A 21931-nucleotide genomic window follows, 5' to 3' on the forward strand; every position below is an offset into this window, starting at 1 on the left:
AATTAAACGCTTTGAAGAGATCTGAGATTGGTGTCGAAGTCACCCAAGTATTAGTAAAAACCTCGGGTCTGGGTAAACTTCTCCAACTCCGATTCAAGCGGAGCTCTCCACCCGCAGGCCGTGCCACCCTTCCTCTGTCTGGGCTGCGCTCAGCCTGCCTGTGCCAAATTGTTAGTTAACATTAGTGTCAGTGTTTCCACTGTAAAATCCCCCCCACCCCAATCACCCAACTGTTAAATTACCCTCAAAGCTACAGGCTGGCCAACGACGTGGTGTTTTTGTTTCCTTCAGGGTAGAGGGGTGTGCCCTTCCAGGTCTCCCCGGATCCTCCCAACAGGATCGACAACTGGGACGTTCGCTACTGGTTTCAGCAACTCCAGTCCTATCTGGAGCACAGGGCAGGCTTGGCGCTGCTCCGTCAGGGAATGGCAACCTCAGCAATTGTAGACACCTGTGGTGTGTCAAGGCCTGGACCCAGCACAACTGGTGTTGGGTAGCAGGGAAACCGCGACTTTGAAAGGTCCCATTTCACAAACTGTCGAAAAACCTGGATGTGACCGAACCCAGAAGGTTCGAGACGGGAAGCCAAGAGAGTCTCGTCACACAGCTCACACCAGAATGCAAGGCAACGTGTCAGCCTCATTCTAAAAATCCTTAGTAACACTTTTTAATATACAAGAATCAAAAGTACAGCAGTTTTACAATGTAGGAAAATTTAATACATACTATATAAACAACGTTATTTACATCAGAAATCACTAGGACAGTGGCATTTTTCACAAATATAAATTAATTACTGTTTAGTCAACAGGTTTTAAAAGTCCACAATTTTACAATAAAGAAAAGCCATCTGTGCCCCGCATATGCGGGGTGCAAATGGACTAAAGCAGCCTGGACCCTTGGCATGGCTCCCCTCGCCAACCGTGGTGGCCCTCAGAGGAGCCTGGAGACCATGGTGCTGGCCGGGGCCACCGCTCCTGCTGACAGTGGGTTTTGGTCTGTAGAATTCAGTGTCATTGTTGAATCCGTAAATAAATGGTGTTTGCACCGTGGGGACTGATGCAGTTTCCAGATACACTGGGCTAGAATGTGCAGCACAGCCTAAGAAGTGTAGGGTTTCCCGGAGAAAGGCCCAAGGAATGGCGGAAAGGACAGCGAGCCACTGAGCCCCGTCTGTCCACCCAAGCCTGGTCTGAGACTACGGTGGTGAGCTCGGGATTCTACTTCATCCTTTTCTAGGGCCACAGTATGTCACACCAATCCTTGCTCCCGTGCAAGCAAGTCTCAGGTAATACCAACTCCCCTCCACCCAGCAGTGAGACATTCCAAAGCCCAAAGGGTCCATCCTCACAGATTCCTGGGGCAGCTTCTCCCATTCACAAGCGAGAGAACCTTCACCTGTGCAAATTTCTGTTTTTGATTTAAGCATACGCTATTCATACTGATTTAAATCAATGAGGAAATGCCTCCCTTCTCCCAAACATACTTCAACACCTAGAATAGGTGTACAGTGGGGGATACTGTAATTTTAGAATCAATGTAACACTGATCTGGCCGACACTGCCTTTTGCTACTTCATATGGCACTAAAAGTCCTGAATGTGAACAAAGGAAGTTCCTTTTTCCTCATGATGAGACATCTTTGGGAACAACTCGCATCTCCTATCAACAACGGGAGAGAGAAACCCTGAGTGTGGAAACGCAGGGCCTCCAGTGGCCCCTCCGTGGCCCCCTCACTCCTGAAGGACAAGTCCAACTCTCCACAGGGCTCACTCCTCTCACCCCACCTCCCATCACTCAGGGGCCCGGCAAGCCCACCTAGCCTTCCTCTTTGGCTTGGGCAAGACGAACATGAGATAGCGTCAATTTCATCAGCAAAAAGCTCCATCTGTGGTGCCCGCATCACTGTACGACCAAAGTGGAGACTCGATGTCCTGCCTTCTCCACTGGGCAGTCACACCAGGTCCTCCCGGGGAGGACTGTGGCCAGGTGGGCCCTCACGGCCACTGAGGCCTCGGCTCCAGGGCACGTGTGGTCTAAGTCCAGCGTGAAAATCCCAAGTACCATGAGGAGTTAAAAAAGAAGGGGGGATCCACTGAGCTTCCAGCACAAGTTCTAGGTCCCAGACCCCCTCTGGAAACTCAGCACAAGTCAGCCCACAGTGTTCTGTGGAGCAGGAGCACAGCCACCATGGCCACATCATGGCATCTCTTCTCCCCTTGGGCACAGCCTGGCATGGTAAAGGCATTCATGGTGCTGCCCAGGAGGCCCGCAAGTCCTGTCATCCCCTTGAGTCAGGCCAGGGAGTTTAACCCTGTGCATGCCCAACAAAGGGTCTTCACCAGCTCTGAGCCTAGACACTTACACCACACTGTATGTTCAAGTCAGTTATTTTGTCTCCTCTAGAAAGGCCTCTGGAGTCTCAAACAATACTGGCAAGCTATACTGAAAATGGTAAAACTGAAGGCCCTAACTGAGGCAGCCAACTTGTCCTGACTCAATTCACCTCTAGTATGATTCTGTCGATAGCTGTTACTGTGTTCTTGGATGTTCCCTATCTTGAGAAAAACTGAACCTAGGTTTACACTTTCCTTAATCTTATTCTAAAAGAAACTGAGTTCATTTCTAACAATCTCCAATTAGCAGCAGCAACTTGCTCACCACAGGTAACTTATTTTCATCTGCCCGCCACATCAATGTCAGATGTGTGATTCTGTATAAACTATGTCTTTAAGCTGTGCAAAGGGAACTAAAATGCCAGCAGGAAATGTTGACCTAATCCAATACTGCAGGCTTCGCCCACTTGCTGGCAATCACCAAAGCCCACGTTAGAAACCTGTCTACTGCCTGCCTCTGCCTCCCCCGGACCTGTAGTTTTCCTTCAGTCAGAGGAATCGGAAATCCACCAGGGATTCCAGTTCCCTGGCCGCATGCTCCCACCCCATGCCCACCCTATCCGCACTCAGCCCACTCCATCAAGTAAGACCACACTGGCATCAACGCTGTCTAACTCACAGTACTCAAGTCAGCACAGGGAGAAAAGGAGGCCCACTCAGGAGACCAAACCTCTGAGACCTACAAAAACGGTGTGGGAAGAAGTGGTGTCGGCAGGGAAGAAGCCGCCATGGGTGTTGCTGCCTCCCCCCCCACCCCCCCCCACTGGCTTCACATGAGGCTGAGTGTATCAATTCTCCCAAGAACACATTAGAGGGTGTGCCTGCCCCCCATCAAGTCCTATGACACCCCACCCGTTCCCACTCCCCACTCCCCGTCAGCAGCATCTGTCTTGTCAGAGGGGACCAAATCCCACACTGTACCATCAGGTCCCAGCAGCCATTATGCAGCCTTCCTTCTCCTGACCACCGCACCAAGGTCCAGGGAACATTGACCCTGGCAGTAAAACATTCCTGACTCTGAGGATCTCCTATTCCTTGACTGGACATAGCCCAGTGAAGCCGGCACACAAAGTCACCTCTTCCTCCTAGTGCCATCAAAGTGGAAGGCCAGAACTAGGCTGGAATGGGACAGGGTATCAAAGTGCAGGGGTGGTGACCCAATCGAAGCTGGACCCGACGAAGGGTCTCCCGCTCTTCGAAGTGCTCCTTCAGCCAGTGAGTTGACAGCAGCAGCATGTCCAGATACTCCACTTACTGGTCTAGGTTACTGGCTACTGTTGGATCAGACCAAAACATCCACGTGTTTGATGATTCCTGCTCTCCCCTTTCTGTGCTGTCCTTTATGTTTTCCGAACATTCCAGTTATAATCTGGGTTGTTTTTCTGTTCTAGAGATCTCTCCAAAGGAGATCTATGATCCAGGGGTGACTTGGAATCGTGAGGAGATTTCTGAGAAGGGGGCGAGCGAGGATCTGAGACTGCAGGGTGCAATGGAGGCAGGGGCTGTTTATATTCCCCCAGTTTGTCTGTGTGAAAAGAGCGGTAATGGTCTGAGGGTCCCTGGCCATGATAGCCCATAGGGGGGCGGTGATCAGACATTCGTCGGAAATCTTGCTGGTGGTAATTTTGAGGCCTAAATTCATCAGATCTCCTCCGTTTGGAGTCGTGATGGTGCCTGAAACAAAAATGCAAGGATCAGTTCAAAGACCACAGCCCGACTCCCATCCACTCCACCATTGTCCACTTCCTCATACACTCATATTCAAGAACAGTTCCCACAGACTCAGGGACAAATGCTCACAATACTAGGAATCAAAACAAATAAACAAACAAATGAATAACAAAAGGTCATTTTATACCTCACTGAAGAATCACTGATGGCTTTGTAAACTCATATCCCCTTCAGGAAAAAAACTGGCAAGATCTATGAACATTTTCATATTTCTTGACCCAGTCCAGGAGAAAAAGAGTCACAAAAATTATTTTGTAAGTTATCAGTAATAACTTACACCAGCAAGATTTCCGATGAATGTCTGATCACTGCCCCCCTATGGGCTATCATGGCCAAGGACCCTCTGACCATTACGCCTGCAATCCCAGCACTTTGGGAGGCCAGGAGTTCCCAGAACTTTGGGATTGCTTGAGGCCAAGAATTTGTGACCAGCCTCACAGCGAGACTTTGTCTATAAAAAAATTTTTTTAAATTAGCTGGGCATTGGTGTGTTCCTATAGTCCCAGCTACCTGGAAGGCTGAGGCTGAAGGATTGCCTGAGGCCAGGCTGTGGCGAGCTGTAACTATGCCACTGCCCTCCAGCCTGGGCAACAGACAGAGTGATACTGTGACTCAAGGAAAAAAAAACAAAGGAAAGAAAAATTCACCATAAACCTATAAATGAAAGGCCAATGAAATTACCTTAAGAATCGGCTCCATGTAAAAGTCAAATTTTTAGCTTGGACCATAGTAAATTACTATACTATTTACAAAGAATCAGTATAACTCAACAACAAAACTCAAAAAGAGGCAAAGGATTTGAATGACATTTCTCTGAAGACATACAGATGGTCCAATAAAGATATAAAAAGATATTCAATATCATTAACCATTAGGGAATGAAACCCAAATCCACAATGAGACTACTTTACACCTAACCAGGATAGTTGTACTCATTAAAAACAACAACAACAAAACACAACAGAAAATAAATGCCGTCAATGACATGGAAAAGTTGCAACTCTTTTTTTTTTTTTGAGTTGGAGTCTCACTCTGTCACCCAGGCTGGAGTGCAGTGGCACACTCACGGCCACCACAGCCTCGACCTGCTGGGCTCAGGTGATCCTTCCGCTTCAGCCTTCCAAGTAGCTAGAACGCCTACCATGCCTGGCTAATTTTTTGATTTACTATAGAGATGCGGTTTTGCCAAGTTGCCCAGGCTAGTCTCGAAACCTTGTGCCCAGGCAATCCTCTCGCTTCTGCCTCCCAAAGTGCTGTGATTATAGGAGTGAGCCACCATGCCCAGCCAAAAAGTTGCAACTCTCATACACTGCTGGTAGGAATGTAAAAATGTAGAAAATAGTTTGGTGGTTCATAAAACATTAAATAATTACCACCATACTACTATTTCACTCTTGGGTACATATCCCAAAGAACTGAAAACAGGTATTCAAATATCTGTATACCAATATTCACTGCAGCGTTGTTCACAATAGCCAAAAGATGGACGCAACACAAATGTCCACCAATGAATAGATAGATAAACAAAATGTGATATATTCATACAATATTATTCAGCTACAAAATGAAATGAAGTATTAATATTTGCTACAACGTGCATGAACCTTGAACACTACGCTAAGTGAAAGAGCCAGACACAAAAGGTCACATACTGTTTATATGATTCCTTCTATATGAATTGTCGGGAATAGGCAAATCCATAGAGACAAAATGCAGATTCGTAGTTGGCAAAGGCTAGGGAAAGGGAACAATGGGGAATGACTGCTTAATGGCTACAGGAGTTTTTTGAGTGATGAAAGTGTTTTGCCTCTAGATAGAAGTGATGGCTGCCCGACACTGTGAATGTTCACTTTAAAATGGCTCATGTATATAATGTGACTTTCATTTCAATAAAAAAGAGACGGAGGAAGAATTGGGTGACTTCACGTTCCAATCAAAATGGAGTATCAGGAACTAGATTTACCCTCCCCAGCTGAAATAGCGAGAAAGGGACAAAATGTATAGAACCATGCTTTTCAAGATACCAGACCATCAGTAACCATGATCCCTGAGGGATCTAATGTGATGAGCCTTCTAGAGAAACTAATGCAACGAGTTTACTAGCTGCCCTTGCTCACTACGATGAGACAGTTTCCAGGCTATGACACAGGGAGAAGGACTAAGAAAGAAGCTGGTAGACTTGTCATGTTGAGAGTCCAGGAGGGCCAAGGCAGCCTGAGTTCACAGGACATAGTACAAGAGAAGAAAGTTCTGTGCAGAGAAAGAAGTTGGAAGATCTACAGAGGGTTTCTCTTAAGTATAAAGCTGAACACTTAAGATGTACATGTGAGGAAACTATCCAAGGGCAGGGAGAGAACCACCCAACCACCCCAAAGCATTGGAGGTAATAGTGCTCTGTGCTCATCTCACAGAACTGGAATAGTGCCTGTTCTCACCAACCAGATCAAAATCCTTCCAGATTCAAGGGGCACTAGGTAGAGTGCCATGAAGGTCCTTACCTTAGAGGTTGGCAATAATTAGCCCTTGACTAAGCAATGCTCCAGTTCTAATGAATTTTAATAGCAAGAAACAAACTGCTTCCAGGTAAACTGTGTCTCATAACAGAGCTCTAGAATACTTATGGGAATACAAAACACCCAGTACCTAACAAGGTAGATTTTAAATCTGGCATCTAACTAAAAATTAGAAGGCACGGAAAGGATCAGGAAAGTAAGATCCACAATGAGGAAACCAACCAATCGACTGAAATGACCCAAACGACAGAATTACCATTTTTATAACTGTGCCTCAGATTATTTTATTTTATTTAATTTTTTGAGTTTGGCGTCTCTTTGTCACCCAGGCTGGAGTGCAGAGACATGCTCATGGCCATCACAGCTTCGATCTGCTAAACTCAGGGCATCCTGCCGCCTCAGCCACCCAAGTAGCTGGAACTACAGGTGTGTGCCACCACACCCACCATTTATTTATTTACTAATTATAGAGACAAGGTCTGGCCAGGTTGCCCAGACTGGTCTTGAATCCCTGGACTCAGGCAACCTTCTCGCCTCCTCCTCCCAAAGTGCTGGGAATACAGGCGTGAGCCACCACACCCGGCTATAGCTCAGATTTTTTTTTTTTTTTGAGTTGGAATCTCACTCTGTCGCCCAGACTGGAGTGCAGTGGCCGCTCCCGGCCACCGCAGCCTCGACCTGCTGGGCTCCGGTGATCCTTCTGCCTCAGCCTTTCAAGTAGCCAGAATTACAGGCATGCGCCACCATGCCCGGCTGATTTTTTTATTTATTGTAGAGATGAGGTCTCGCTGCCCAGGCGGGTCTCGAACCTGCGGGCTCAGGCAATCAATCCACTCACCTCAGCCTCCCAAAGACGCAGTATAGCTCAGATTTTAAAGGTTAGAGATATAAGCAATTTAAAAAACTTTTAGAGGTAAATTACAACTTTCAGAGGTAAAACTACAATGCTTAAAATACAAAATATACTGGATAGGCCTCATGGCAGATTAGACACTGAAAAAGAAAAATTAGTGAACTTGAAGACATAGCAATAGAAACTATCCAAAATGAAACAGAAAACATAATTTTTAAAAAATAACAGAACATGAGTAAGCTATCAGCCAACTTCAAGCAAGCTAATGTAGGTGCAATGAGAATTTTCAAAGAAGAAGAGAGAGTGGGAAGACAGAAAAAATATTTGAAGAATATTTTTAAATGTCCAAATTTAATGGAAATGACAAACCTACACATCCAAAAAGCTCAACAATTTCCAAGCACAGGAAACAAGAAGAAAAATACACCAGGGTACACCATAATCAGTTATTAAAAAAAAAAAAAAAACAGCATTATGTAAAGAAGAACAAAGGTAAGTATGACAAAGTTCTCATCAGAAACAATCCAAGGGGACAGTAGAGGTACATTTTAAAAGTACTGAAAGAAACTGTCAATCTGGGAATTTACATTCTGTAAACATAGCTTTCAAAAATGAAGGCACAACAAAGACCTTTCAGACATACATACGCTGACTTAATCACCAGTGGATCCACACTAAAGCAAAAGTCCTTCAGACAGAAAAAAAAAATGATACCAGACAATACCAACAAGACAATACAGAAGGGTGGGAGTGAGGGCAGAGGCCCATCTAAGGAGATGGCCACTATTTGGCTACCACTGCACTGCTAACATGCCTGCTGGTTCCAGATATTCCCAAAAAGAAAGCAGGACATTGAGATGTACATATGAAATATTCCCACTTTAAATTCAAGGTGCAGGGCACACAAAGCATGCCATCAGCCTAGAGAAAACCAAAGCTGCTATGAGGTTAAAATATGTCCAAGTCCTGAAATTAAGAAATATAAGCTGGGCTCGGTGGCTCAGCCTACAATCCTGCGCTTTGGGAGGCCGAGGCGAGTGGATTGCCTGAGTCCGCGGGTTCAAGACCCGACTGGGCAACTTGGTGAGACCTCATCTCTACAATAAATAAAAAAATTAGCCGGGCGTGGTAACGTGTGCCTATAGTTCCAGCTACTTGGAAGGCTGAGGTGGAAGGATCGCCGGAGCCCAGCAGGTCGAGGCTGCGGTGGCCGGGAGCGTGCCACTGCACTCCAGCCTGGGTGACAGAGTGAGACTCCAACTCAAAAAAAAAAAGAAAAAGAAATTAAGAAATATAGATAAAACCTCCTCTTCAGCCCTTCCTATACTTGCTCTCACAATCAACAAGCTTGGCTCATCACACCACTTGTGATATTATATAGTTGTAGAATGGGTACAACTTGAAAAGGTTTTGACTCTATTTTTTTGAGTTGGAGTTTCACTCTGTCACCTAGGCTGGAGTGCAGTGACACACTCAGGGCCACTGCAGCCTCAACCTGCTGGGCTCAGGTGTTCCTTCCACCTCAGACTTCCAAGCAGATGGAACTACAGACACATGCCACCATACTCAGCTAATTTTTTGATTTATTGTAGAGATACGGTCGCATCAAGCTGCCTCGAACACCTGGGTTTCGGCAAATCTCTCACCTCCGCCTCCCAAAGTGCTGGGATTACAGGCATGAGCCACCACCACCAGCAGCATTAACTCTTTAAATTATGAGTTCCTAGTGGGCAACAACTGTGGCTAGTACCTATCTCAGGGTCTCTGTTACGCAGTGTGGCTTAGAGCCTAGCACAGAACTTAGTAATTTCAGTTGCTGACTATTATGGCCACCACTTCTCTAGATTTCCTCAAAGGATGGCAGAAAACTCTTTTCCTGCATAGGTGAAATGTGTTCCCTATAACCCAGAGAACAAAACATAAAACCTATAGCCTGGCACTCAAGACTTGGGACTGAGGCTGACACGTGATGAGAGACTCAGTTAGCATCTGACAGATAAGCACATTCAGATATGTGTCACTGTCTTCCCCTTTACAGTCAGCTAGCTCCTGGCAGAGGTCAGCACCTATTATCTCATAGCCTTCTGCATACCTGTCATAATAATCTCTGTGTCCCCGGTGGTCTCGGTCACTGCTGTACTGGTCATAAGGTCTCTTTCTAGACAGGTTGTTGGGTCGATAACTTCCAGAACGGTGGGCATCCATATGACGCCGGTCCCCATAGTGGTGGTCCTTGTACCAGTGCTGCTCATACTGATGGTGCCTGTCACTGCCCCATGGTGGGTTGCTGCCACCACCATAGTTGAACTTTCTTTCCCTCTGCCAGTCTCCTCGATCTGCAGGAAAAGAAAGATCTGATGACTCTAAGAAATGGCTGGATTTCACCTTCACTAAAGTTTATTTTTTATATTGTTTTTTTTCTCATGCTAATCTTCTCTGTATTATTCTAACTTTAGTATATGTACTGCCAAAGTAAGCCCCACTTTTGCTGAAGTTTAAACCAAAAGCTGACATATGTTACAAATAGACACTAAATTTCCTTTTTTTTTCTGAGTTGGAGTCTCACTCTGTCGCCTAGGCTGGAGTGCAGTGGCACACCCACGGCCACCCCAGCGTCGACCTGCTGGGCTCAGGCAATCCTTCCACCTCTGCCTTCCAAGGTGTGCGCTACCACGTTTGGCTAATTTTTTCATTTATTGTAGAGACAAGCTCTCGCCAAGTTGCCTAGACTGGTCTCGAATCCCTGGGCTCAGGCAATCCTCTCGCCTCGGCCCCCCAAAGTGCTGGGAGTACAGGCTTGAAAATTGCCTCTTTCTTGGCCTTACTGCTGCTGGTTAACATTTGAGTTCTAACATTCTTCCCCCAAAATTTTAATGAAAAAGAAAATTCACTACTGTTCTCCTTCGGAAATCTTAAAAATAACTGTTTTTCATTTTCCATACCTGCTTACCTTTCAGTCTCTGGCATACCCTTAAAATGCGATTTCACTCCAAAAATATAAAACCAAACAGTAATTCGGAAAACGAGACTGCTGAGTTTCACAGCTGCAACTGTTTACACATCTAATGTTTATTTCACCTACTGATACTAAAAGTTGGGCCTGGTCTCTGATAATCTCTCCAGACTACACTCACTGATTCTACTATGCTTCCCTAACCTACACCAAAAAAAAAGAAAAAAAAAATGGACACCCTCCTGTAAAAAGTGATTTCACTAAGACTGGACATGGGTCAGCACTCTAACTCTTAAAGATAGAGCCAAGCTAAAATCTGTTTCGGCTTCTGAAGCCTCCCTTTTCCCCTAAGGAAAGAATCACACTTATTTGAATCAGAAAAAGTAGCAAGAACACTGAAGTCCAGGAATAGAGAGTTTTATTATGGCCCCCAAAATATATGTCCGCCCAGAGCCTGTGTGACTTTACTTGAAAACAGGGCCTTTGCAGACATAATTAAGTTAAAAAATCTCTAGATGAGACCATCTTAAATTTAGGTCGGGCTCTAAATCTCACAACAGACACCTTTTCAAAACACGGCAGAGGGAGGCGTGAGACGCAGAAGGTCATGGAAAGGTGGAGGCAGAAACTGGCACGCCCACCGACAAGTCAAGAACGCCAAGAACTGCTGGCGGCCACCAGAAGGCAGGAGACACGGAAAGATTCTCCCTCAGAGCCTCCAGAAGGAACCAGCTCTACTGGCACCTTGACTTCAGACTTCTGGTCCCCAGAACTGTGAGAAACTTGAAATGTTTTAAACTGCCCAGTAGCTGGTACTTTGCTAAATACAGCCCAAGGAAACAAATACACAGGATCAACCAAAATGAATGATGTGGCTTCTGTCTAGAATTTGTTAAGATCAAAGACATGCCACCAAATTAATGTCTCCACTTATTTTGCTGGCCTTCTTGAGCTTTTCTACAGAGCTCAAGATTATCACCCTTAAGGAACCCATGCAACCTAGAAATTCATGCCATTAATATAAGGTATAGTCATGGCCGGGTGCGGTGGCTCACGCCTATAATCCCAGCACTTTGGGAGATCAAGGTGAGAGGATTGTCTGAGCCCACGGGTTTGAGATCAGCCGGCAACTTGGTGAGACCTCATCTCTACAATAAATAAAAAAATTAGCCGGGTGTGGTAGTGCATGCCTGTAGTTCCAGTTATTTGGAAGGCTGAGGTGGAAGGATCACCTGAGCCCAGCAGGTCGAGGTTGCAGTGGCCGTGAGCGTGCCACTACACTCCAGCCTGGTCAACAGAGTGAGACTCCAACTCAAAAAAAAAAAAAAAATTATATATATAAAATGTATCGTCAACCAGTGACTTAAATTTAGGTGGATTAGACTAGAGGACCGTAAAAGTAAACACTTTTGACTATTTAACTTAAAAATTAATGAGTAACAAAAAGAGACACCTAAATATTTGCAAAGGATCATCTGAAGATGGCTCAAATCAAATGGAAAGAGTTCAAACAAGGTGTCAAGGTCTGTGGTTTTGTAGCGATGCTTAATACTCAAACCAGGGCATTTATTTCCAGAGTAAATCAGACCTGCTTTTCTTCTTAAAACCTCTCTGAGGCATTGTACTATTAAAAAGATGGGTGAGAAATCCAAGGATTAAATTTTTTAAATGCAGGGCTTTATATGGCAACCTGAGCAGCTGACAGTTCAACAGCAAGTTTCAAAGATGCCACCCAAAGGAAAATGTGGCTCTGGAAAGGGGGAAAGCAGCAGCAGCCTCTGGGAGCAACGGTGCTGATAAGTCTCTGGGTCCCAAAGATGGTGGCCAGGCAGTAAAAGTCAGAGGCATTCTTTGTGAAAAGCATGGAAAATCACGGTCTAGAATGAGATTCAATGAAGCGGCTGCACAATATAGTGAAGGTAAAGCCAGGCAAGGGGGTGACATTGGGTTGGATGACCAGAAGGTCCATAGTGGAACCATTTCAAGAAGCAGCATTTGCCTTGCTTGTAAGTGGGTTGGATAAGCCTGTGTTCACAGACCTACCGTTTAAGACAAAATTTGGATATATTATGGTTGAAGAAAGAAAATAAAGTCATATGAAAGACTGAAAAAAGAGCAGTTAGTTTAAAATAATTTTTAAAAAAGATTCAAAATATAAGCAACATTATATGAATAACACAAAAGCAGCCTAATACTAGAAAAAATGTCAGTATAACTAAATCAACTAAATCTAAAAACATGAAAACATTTCCTAACCATCCAGTACAGTGATTAGCTTTTTTCCCCCTCCACAAAATGATGATTAATTCCGGAAATACTTAGATGTTAAGATTAGAGGCTATGGAACTTATGCTTCCAGATAGAGTAGCTTGCAGCAGAATTACATCCTACCAGGAACCATGAGAAAGGACAAATAAAAAATAATCTGTTTAAAGGCATCAAAGAACAGCTAAAGCAATCAGGACTAGAAGGACTAAGATTCCAAAGAACAGAAGACCCCAAAAAGGTAAGCGCTGATTTCTGCAGTCACTGACAAAATCTATGATTCTGAGCACCAGCTGAGGATCTAGGCCTTTCCCAGGCAGAGGACCACTGCTGGAGAAACATACCAGCAGAGCTGTTAGTGATCTTCCTAGGCTAGACTGAGATTAGGGACTTGAAGGACTTTGAACACATGGTCAGTTTTCCTTTAGAGCATCTGCTAAATCTACAGGGAGCAGGAGGTTGAGAGGCTAAGCTTAAAACCCCCTTAAAGCGAGAGGAGTTGGTGCTAAGGAAACAAAGATAAGAGTTTAGAGCCTACTAGAGGCTCATGCCTGCAATCCCAGCACTTCAGGAGGCAGTGATGAGAGCACAGCCTGAGTCCAGGGGTTCAAGACCAGACTGGACAACTTGGTGAGACCTCAGGTCGAGGCTGCAGTAGCCATGAGCATGCAACTGCCCTCCAGCCTGGGCAACAGAGTGAGACTCCAACTCAAAATAAATAAGTAAACAAAGCCTACTAGAAAGGAGCAGCAGTAGGCTGGTGCAGTGGCTCAAGCCTGTAATCCCAGCACTTTGGGAGGCCAAGGCAAGAGGACTACCTGAGCCAGGAGTTTGAGACCGGCTTGGGCAACTTTGTGAGACCTCGGCTCTACAAAAAAATCAAGAGAAATTGGCCAGGTGTGGTGGCGTATGCCTGTAGTTCCAGCTACTTGGAAGGCTGAGGCAGAAGGGTCACCTGAGCCCAGCAGGTCGAGACTTTAGTGGCCATGAGTATGCCACTGCACTCCAACCTGGGCGACAGAGTGAGACTCCAACTCAAAAAAAAAAAGAAAAAAAAGAAAGAGGAAGCAGTGATGCAACTGATCCTCAGTCAAACCCTTTGAAAAGCTAGGCCCCAGGACAGGGGTGAACCTGAGGCATACAGATTAAGATGACCGCCCCTCATTCTAAGTAAAGGGAGAGTAAAGGGTCAATCCCCTCTGTGGATGGCAACATCAACTAGAGCGCCTAAAAATTTTAAAACATTTTAAGCAAAAATAAATAGGCATGCCAAAAGACAGGACTACATGACTGAAAACCAGGAGAAAAAAGCATACAATAAAAAAATGACTCACGATAGTTTAGATATTGGAGGAGTTAGGAGACAAGAATTTTTAAATAACTATAATTAATACTTTTTAAAAAGGAGAAAAGGATAAAGTAGGTTTTTTTAAAAGCTTGAAAATTTTATATATATATATATTTTTAAAATCAAATGAAAATTCTAGAACTGAAGTTTAGAAAGGAATATATTTCATTTTTATTATGATGGCATATTTGAATCTTTATGAAATAAATCTTATACTATACTTCTATACACACATACACTATATACTTTTTAGGTTTTATTCCATATCCCTTTTTCTCTTTATTTTTAATCTTTAAAAATAATTCATGCTTATTGTAGCCAGTGAGGCAACAGACAATGGACAAGTTACTAACATCCTCCATTCTCCTCCCTCCAGTCCTACCATCCTAAGGTAACTGCTATTAAGAGTCAGATGCATATGTTTTTTCATCTTTCCCTAGTCTTATCATTATTACTTTTTTTTGGGAGTCAGGGTCTCCTCTGTCACCTAGAATGGAGGACAGTGGCAAGGTCACAGTTCACCACAGCCTTGAACTCTTGGACTCAAGCAATCCTCCATCCTCAGTCTCCTGAATAGCTGAGATTACAGATATGCACCACCACACTCAGCTAATTTTTTAAATACTTTTTGTACAGATGAGGTCCCACTATATTGCCCAGGCTAGATCTATGCTTGTACAAACGTATTACTCAAACATATACTATGGGCAGTGCTTCCGGGTGGGAGTGAGGTGACCCCGGCTGCCACGGGGACCTGTGGCAGCAGCAACCATGGGGGCGCACCTGGCCGGTTGCTACCTAGGCAACGCCTCGGTGGAACCTGACCCCCTGCAGATGCCCACCTTCCTCCCTGACTGTGGCGCAAGGAGTGCGAGATGGTGGCCACGCAGCAGGAGATGAAAAAAGCACAGCTGGTGCTGCAGCAGAGGGACTACTGTGCCCACTACCTCATCTGGCTGCTCAAGTAGCGTGACAGCTTCCCCAACTTCCTGAGCTGCAAGCACTACTGTGAGCACCTCGACTACGTGAAGTGCATGAAGAAGTTTGAACGTGAGTCGCGGCTGCTCCAACAGAAGAAGAGGCAGGAGAAAAAGGAGGCAGAGGCAGCCAGAGGCCAGGGGTCCAGAGGGAGGTGGCCCCATAGGGGGTGTGCCTCCCACCCTGTGAACCAAAGAAATAAAAACCTCCAGCCTGAAAAAAAAAAAACCATACACTTACGGAAAACAGTTTGGCAGTTCTTTAAAAAGTTAAGTAGAATTATCCTACAAACCAGCAATTCCAGTCCTAGGTATAATCCTAAAACAATTAACCCTTTGCACTCGAATGTCCCCTCTCTGGGGACATAAACAGATTGCTATGCCAGCGCAAATTTTTCAAAAATGTATGTTTTCTTTAAGTTTTCCATTCAAATTGCATGAAAAACCATTGAAGAGATAGAATACATACTGCAGTAAACATTTTTTAAAAATCAGCTGATGTTACATAGAAAGAGAATATATGAAGTGCTTCCACAGTGGTACACAGACTGGACAATAAATTACATATTATTAATGTAGGAGGAAGAAAAGAGACTGCATTGTCTGCTAAAATAGAAAAACACCAGGTAGAAGATGTCAAACAAACTACTATTGCACAACATGTATCAATGAACCTACAATGCATGTCAGTGACTGTTTCATACATTACCACATATTAGAAAAATGTAAGATATAAAATTTTGATTTTTTTGTCATAAGTTCCTCAAAGTCCAAAATCCCATTATAAGCCAAACAGCATTACAATAAAAGAACTGGATCCAATGCTATACTATTTAATATGAAGTGATTCATTTTTCACTATTTTGTAAAAAGTATGGGTGAGCTGCTGGTGGGTGAGCTGCTGGTAGGTGATCCATGAGATGTCTTCAGATGCAAAGGGTTAAAAATAGTTACAAATAAATGTTCACATTGATATTAATCACAACAGCTAAAAAGCAGAAACAACCCAAATGTCAATCAATGAGTGAATGGATAAACAAAATATGGTATACACATACAATGGAATACTACCATGCCATCAAAAGGAACAAAGTACTGATACTGCTACAAGATGGACAAACCTTGAAAATATGTTGGCCGGGTGCAGTGGCTCACACCTTTAATCCAGTACTTTAGGAGGCCGAGGCGAGAGGACTGCCTGAGCCCACGGGTTCGAAACCAGCCTGGGCAACTTGGCGAGACCTCATCTCTACAATAAACAAAAAAATTAACTGGGCATGGTGGTACACGCTTGTGGTTCCAGCTATTTGGAAGGCGGAAGGATCACATGAGCCCAACAGATTGAGGTGGCCATGAGCAAGCCACTGCACTCCAGCCTGGATGACAGAGTGAGACTCCAACTCAAAAAAAAAGAAAGAAAGAAAAGAAAAGAAAACACGTTAAGTGGAAAAAAGCCAGACACAAAAGGTCACATCATATGATTTTATTTGCAATATATGAAATATCCAGAATAGGTCGATCCAGATTAGTAGCTGCCAGGGTCTGAGAGGAGGGGAAACGGGGAAAAACTGCTTACTGGGACAGGATTTTCTTTTGGGATGATAGGTTTTTCTTGTGGGATGATAGAAGTGGTAGTTGGGCAACCCTGTGAATGCACTAAATGCCACTCAAATGTTCTCCTACAAATGGTTAAGCTTATGTTATGTGTATTTCACCTCAATAAATTTAAAAGCACAGGCACGTGTATGCAGACACATACATAAACTCTCACATTCAAAGATTTAGTTGTTGCTACTACTTGTCTGTTCATTTTTTAAAATCTAAAATGCCAACTCATTCTTTTCACTAACTGATAATAATATTGAGTACAACTGTCCTATTATTCATTTAACCATACCCCTAATTAGTGGATATTCAAGTTATTTCCAGCCTTCTGCCATTATAAGGCTGACACAGCATCCTCATACAGGCATGTTTTTCATTTCTCCAGGATAGACTCCCAAGAAATGGACTACTGTTGTCAAAGGGTCTTAATATTTAGATAGTTCAGACTATTTTCTGAAAAGATTCCAACAGCAATTCACACTCTTAGCAATTAGTACATATTTCTCCTTTTAATTTTTGCTAACCCAAATGGCTAAAAAAATTGGTTAACTTGTTGTTTTATTTTATTTTATTTTTTTTTAGTTGGAGTCTCACTCTGTCACCCAGACTGGAGTGCAATGGCCGCTCCCAGCCACTGCAGCCTCAACCTGCTGGGCTCTGGCGATCCTTCCACCTCAGCCTTCCAAGTAGCTGGAACTACAGGCGTGCGCTACCACGCCCGGCTAATTTTTTGATTTTATTGTAGAGATGAGGTCTCGCCAAGTGGCCCCAGCGGGTCTCGAACCCGCGGGCTCAGGCAATCTACTCACCTCGGTCTCCCAAAGCACGGGATTACAGGCTGAGCCACCGAGCCCGGCCCCAACTTGTTGTTTTAATTTGTATTTCCCTAGTAGTAAGGCTTATCATCTTACCGTATGGGCAATGTGAATTTTCTTTATGAATTCCCTATTCCTAACCTTTGTCTTTTTGTAAACATATATGCTCTATAGTAGCAGTCCCTAACCTTTTTGGCATCAGAGACCAGTTTTGTGGAAGACAATTTTTCCACAGACTGCGAAATGGGGTGGCTTCAGGATGATTCAAGCACATAACATTCATTGTGTGCTTTATCTCCTGTTGTTACATTGCAATATATAATGAAATAATTATACAACTCACCATTTAAAAAAAAAGAGGCAGCCAGGCTCAGCCTGTAATCCCAGCACTTTGGGAGGCCGAGGCAAGTGGACTGCCTGAGCCCACAGGTTCAAGAACCACCTGGGCAACTTGGCAAGACCGTGTTTCTACAATAAATCGAGAATTAACTGGGTGTGGTAGCGCACGCCTGTAGTTCCCACTATTTGGAAGGCTGAGGCGGAAGGATCACCAGAGCCCAGCAGGTTGAGGCTGTGGTGGCCGGGAGCGTGCCACTTCACTCCAGCCTTGGTGATAGAGTGAGACGCCAACTCAAAAAAATTTAAAAAAGAGGCACAGACAGAAGTGGTAAATGAAATAATGGGTGGGCCACGCACAGACTAAAATAAGTGTGGTATTCTGACTTAAAGCCTGCCACCAGATGAAGCTATAAAGTGACGTTCATCAACTCACCTGCCACCCACTGACAGGGTTTTGATATGAATCTGCAAGCAACTGATTTATTATGGTCTCTGTGCAGTCAAACCAAATGTTAATCTGTATTTGTAGCCACTCCCCAGAACCAGCATCACCACCTCAGCTCCACCTCAGATCATCAGGCATTATTAGAGTCTCATAAGAAGTGAGATCTCTCTCATGCTCAGGTCACAATAGGGTTCACGCTCATATGAGACTCAAATGCTACTGCTGATCTAACAGGAAATGAAGCTCAGGAGGTAATGCAAGCAATGGGGAGCAGCTGTAAATAAAGGCGAAGGTTTGCTGGCTCACCCACGCTCACCTCCTGCTGTGTGGCCTGGTTCCTAATAGGCTACAGACTGATACTGGTTCATGATCTGGGGATTGGGGAACCCTGTTCTACAGAGGTTACTTCTATGTTTTCCTAATCAAATTCCTAAAATTTTAGTTCAATCTGAATTCCTTTTATGAACTTTATTTCAGGACTGCAATTTTTAAAAAAATTGACGGCTGGGCACAGTGGCTCACGTCTATAATCCCAGCACTTTGGGAGGCCAAGGTGAGAGGACTGCCTGAGCTCATGGGTTCAAGACCAGCCTAGGCAACTTGGCAAGGCCTCATCGCTACAATAAATCAAAGAATTAGCCAGGTGTGGTTGCACGTGCCTGTAGTTCCAGCTACTTGGAAGGCTGAGACGGAAGGGTCACCTGAGCCCAGCAGATTGAGGCTATAGTGGCAATGAGCATGCCATTGCACTCCAGCCTGGGTAACAGAGACTCCAACTCAAAAAAAAATTGGACAAATAAAAACTATATATATGTCCTGCACACAAAACAATGTTTTAAAATATGTATACGTTGCAGAATGGCTAAATCAAGCTAATTAACACACGCATCACTCACATACGTATTTTTGTGGTAAGAATCTACTCTCCTAGTGATTTTCAAAATGCAATACTTTATTAACTACAGTTACCATGATGTACAGCAGATCTCTTAAACTTATTCCTCATCTCTAACTGAAAGTTTACATTCTTTGATCAACACCTCCCCAACTCCCTACCACCACCCTGTAACACCACCCCTTTCATCCCATAACCACTGTTCTATTCTCTGCTTCTGTAAGATAGAATTTCAGATTCCCCATGTAAGTGAAGCCACACAACATTTATCTTTCTGTGCCTGTCTTACTTCACTAAACATAAATGGTTCATCCATGTTGTTGCAAATGACAGAATTTCTTTTTAAAGGCTAAACAGTATTTCATTATATATGAATGAGGGGGGGACCCCCAAAAAACAGGAATTACCTTTTGAAGGGCAAGCTCCTTATAGTACAGACTTCCCCCACTAGCCAAGTGTTCTAGAAACCCATTAGCATCAGTGTACCAGCTAGCATTGCTGAGAGGCAGCACTCTTGAGAAACATCCCAAGTTGTGGAAAACAGGTGGACTGGTTCTTCCATCATAACAACACACCTGCCCATACCATGCTGAATGTTCACCAGTTTTTGACCAAAAAATGGCATGACCCTCACGTCCCACCTTCCCTATTCACCCAATCTCACCCTGAGTGACTTTTTTTTTTGTTTTTCCGAATGAAAAAGGTCCTCAAAGGGAAATATTTTGCTGATGTGGAAAAGATGAAACAAAAAGACGACAGAAACACTAAAAGGCATCAAAATGGACAGTGGAAAAAGTGTCTTGATAGTTGTATTGCATCAAATGGAGAATACTTTGAAGGTGACTGAAGTTTAAACATATAAGAATTGTGTATTTACATCATTTTTTATAAAGAAATTCCAGTTTTACTTTTGGGACCCCCTCGTGTGTGTGTGTGTGTGTGTGTGTGTGTGTGTGTGTGTGTGTGTGTGTGTGTGTGTGTGTGTGTGTGTGTGTGTGTGTTTATACACAGACCACATTTTCTTTATCTACTCATCCACTGATGGGTACTCAGGTTGATTCCAAATCATGGCTACTGTGAATAGTACTGCATTAATATGGGGAAGCATGCTGACTTGACATACTGATTTCATTTTCATGGGCTATATACCCAGTAGTGGTTGCAGAATCATGTGGTGGCTCTATTTTTAGTTTTTGAGAAACCTCTGTTTTCCTCAATGGCTGCACTAATTTACATTCCCACCAATACGTGCAGGGCTCCCTTTTCTCCACATTATGTTATGTTTCATCCTTTGATGATAGCCATTCTAACAAGTGTGAGGTGATATCTCATTGTGGTTTTTATTTGCTTTTCTCTGATAATTAGTGATGTTGAATATTTCATCATGAACCTGTTGGCTGTTTGTATGTCTTCTGAGAAATGTCTACTGGGGTCCTTTGCCCAATTTTGAAGCAAGCTATTTTCTTGCTGAGTTCAGTTTCTTATATATTTTAGATATTAACCCTTTATCAGTTGTATGTTTGCAAAGAGTTATTCCATAACTCAAGTTATCTCTTCACTCTGTTGACTGTCCTTTGTCCATTGTTGTATTTGGTTATCTTTTGTTTCAATTTAGAAGGGCTCTTTCAGTATTAGCAGGTTTAACCATTTAACTGCCATGCGGAATGTAAACTCCACCCCCATTATCATTAGTTTTTTGTTGGTTTATGATAGCCATATTTGTTTTAATATAAAGTTGAAATACCAGTCTTGATTCCTTATGTCATGTTTTATCTCATTAAGAAAAAAGAGAAAGCCGGGCTCGGTGGCTCAGCCTGTAATCCCGTACCTTTGGGAGGCTGAAGTGAGTGGATTGCCTGAGCCCGCGGGTTCGAGACCCGCCTGGGCAGTGAGACCTCATCTCTACAATAAAAAATCAAAAAATCAGCCGGGCGTGGTAGCGCATGCCTGTAATTCCGGCTACTCGGAACGCTGAGCGGAATGATCATCGGAGCCCAGCAGGTCGAGGCTGCGGTGGCCGGGAGCAGCCACTGCACTCCAGTCTGGGCGACAGAGTGAGACTCCAACTCAAAAAAAAAAAAAAAGAAAAAGAAAAAAGAGAACAATGAAGTGTTGGAGGAGAATAAAGCACAAAACTCCAGCTGCTGCCTTTGGAAAATGAAATGGCTATATTAATTTGGCACCTCTTTTAAAAACTCCATTTAATGACCTACCCGTATTACTGAAATGTCTCTTGTTGGGGTGATTGTAGTTATCTCTTGGGTGTCCATGCATCTGTGGGCCATGAGAGGCAGGCAGATGAGGCTTCTGAGGGTGAAGATTGTGCGAGGTATGGGACTGAGATATCAGAGAATCCCGGCTTGAGCCCGAGGCCTCTGGTCGAAATGGTTTCTTACCACCAATCATGTCATCTTTCTTCTTTTGCTCCTGTAGAGTAAAAAGAAATCCAAAAAGCTCAAGATCCCAAGCATAACTACCAAAAGCAGAAAAAGATCACCACTTATAAATACTTCCCTCTCATCCTTCTTGACTTCTGAACTGCCATTTACCACCTTCTTATCACAAACTGCTCATTTCCTCAGAGCTCCCACGGCAAACAGCTAACAGTGACCCAACCCACCTGCTAAGTTTTACCTCTACCACTAAGTACCGTAAGAACACATACACTGCTAGATGTCGCTGTCCAGGGTCTGCAACAGGTACCCACACTGGCAAGACTTTCAGAGGACTCCCAGTTTTACAAGAACAAATGACCCCCAACTGTCCCATGGAAACTAATTTCTAGGACAAGGTCATC

General features: G+C 43.9%; 1 protein-coding gene and 1 pseudogene across 3 annotated transcripts in view; one reads left to right on the top strand and one right to left on the bottom strand.

Moving 5' to 3' along the window:
* Positions 1 to 3464: 3464 nt before the first annotated feature.
* The window catches only part of CHD2 (chromodomain helicase DNA binding protein 2), a 131138-nt gene continuing 112671 nt past the window's right edge, over positions 3465 to 21931 (bottom strand). Inside the window, exons 31-33 of one of the 3 annotated variants that reach the window (XM_008051273.2) lie at positions 21348 to 21561; positions 9585 to 9828; positions 3465 to 4069 (exon numbers count right to left, since the gene is read on the bottom strand). In XM_008051273.2, coding sequence (XP_008049464.1) covers positions 3736 to 4069; positions 9585 to 9828; positions 21348 to 21561 — 792 coding nt within the window. In that variant the 3' untranslated portion in view covers positions 3465 to 3735. The remainder of the gene's footprint in view (positions 4070 to 9584; positions 9829 to 21347; positions 21562 to 21931) is intronic. The other 2 variants (XM_008051272.2, XM_021709227.1) reach the window with 2 other exon arrangements.
* LOC103252681 lies at positions 14830 to 15495 on the top strand (annotated as a pseudogene).

This window comes from Carlito syrichta, unplaced genomic scaffold (assembly GCF_000164805.1).
Source record: "Carlito syrichta isolate Samal-C Ts95f unplaced genomic scaffold, Tarsius_syrichta-2.0.1 Scaffold169260, whole genome shotgun sequence".
NCBI lineage: Eukaryota > Metazoa > Chordata > Mammalia > Primates > Tarsiidae > Carlito > Carlito syrichta.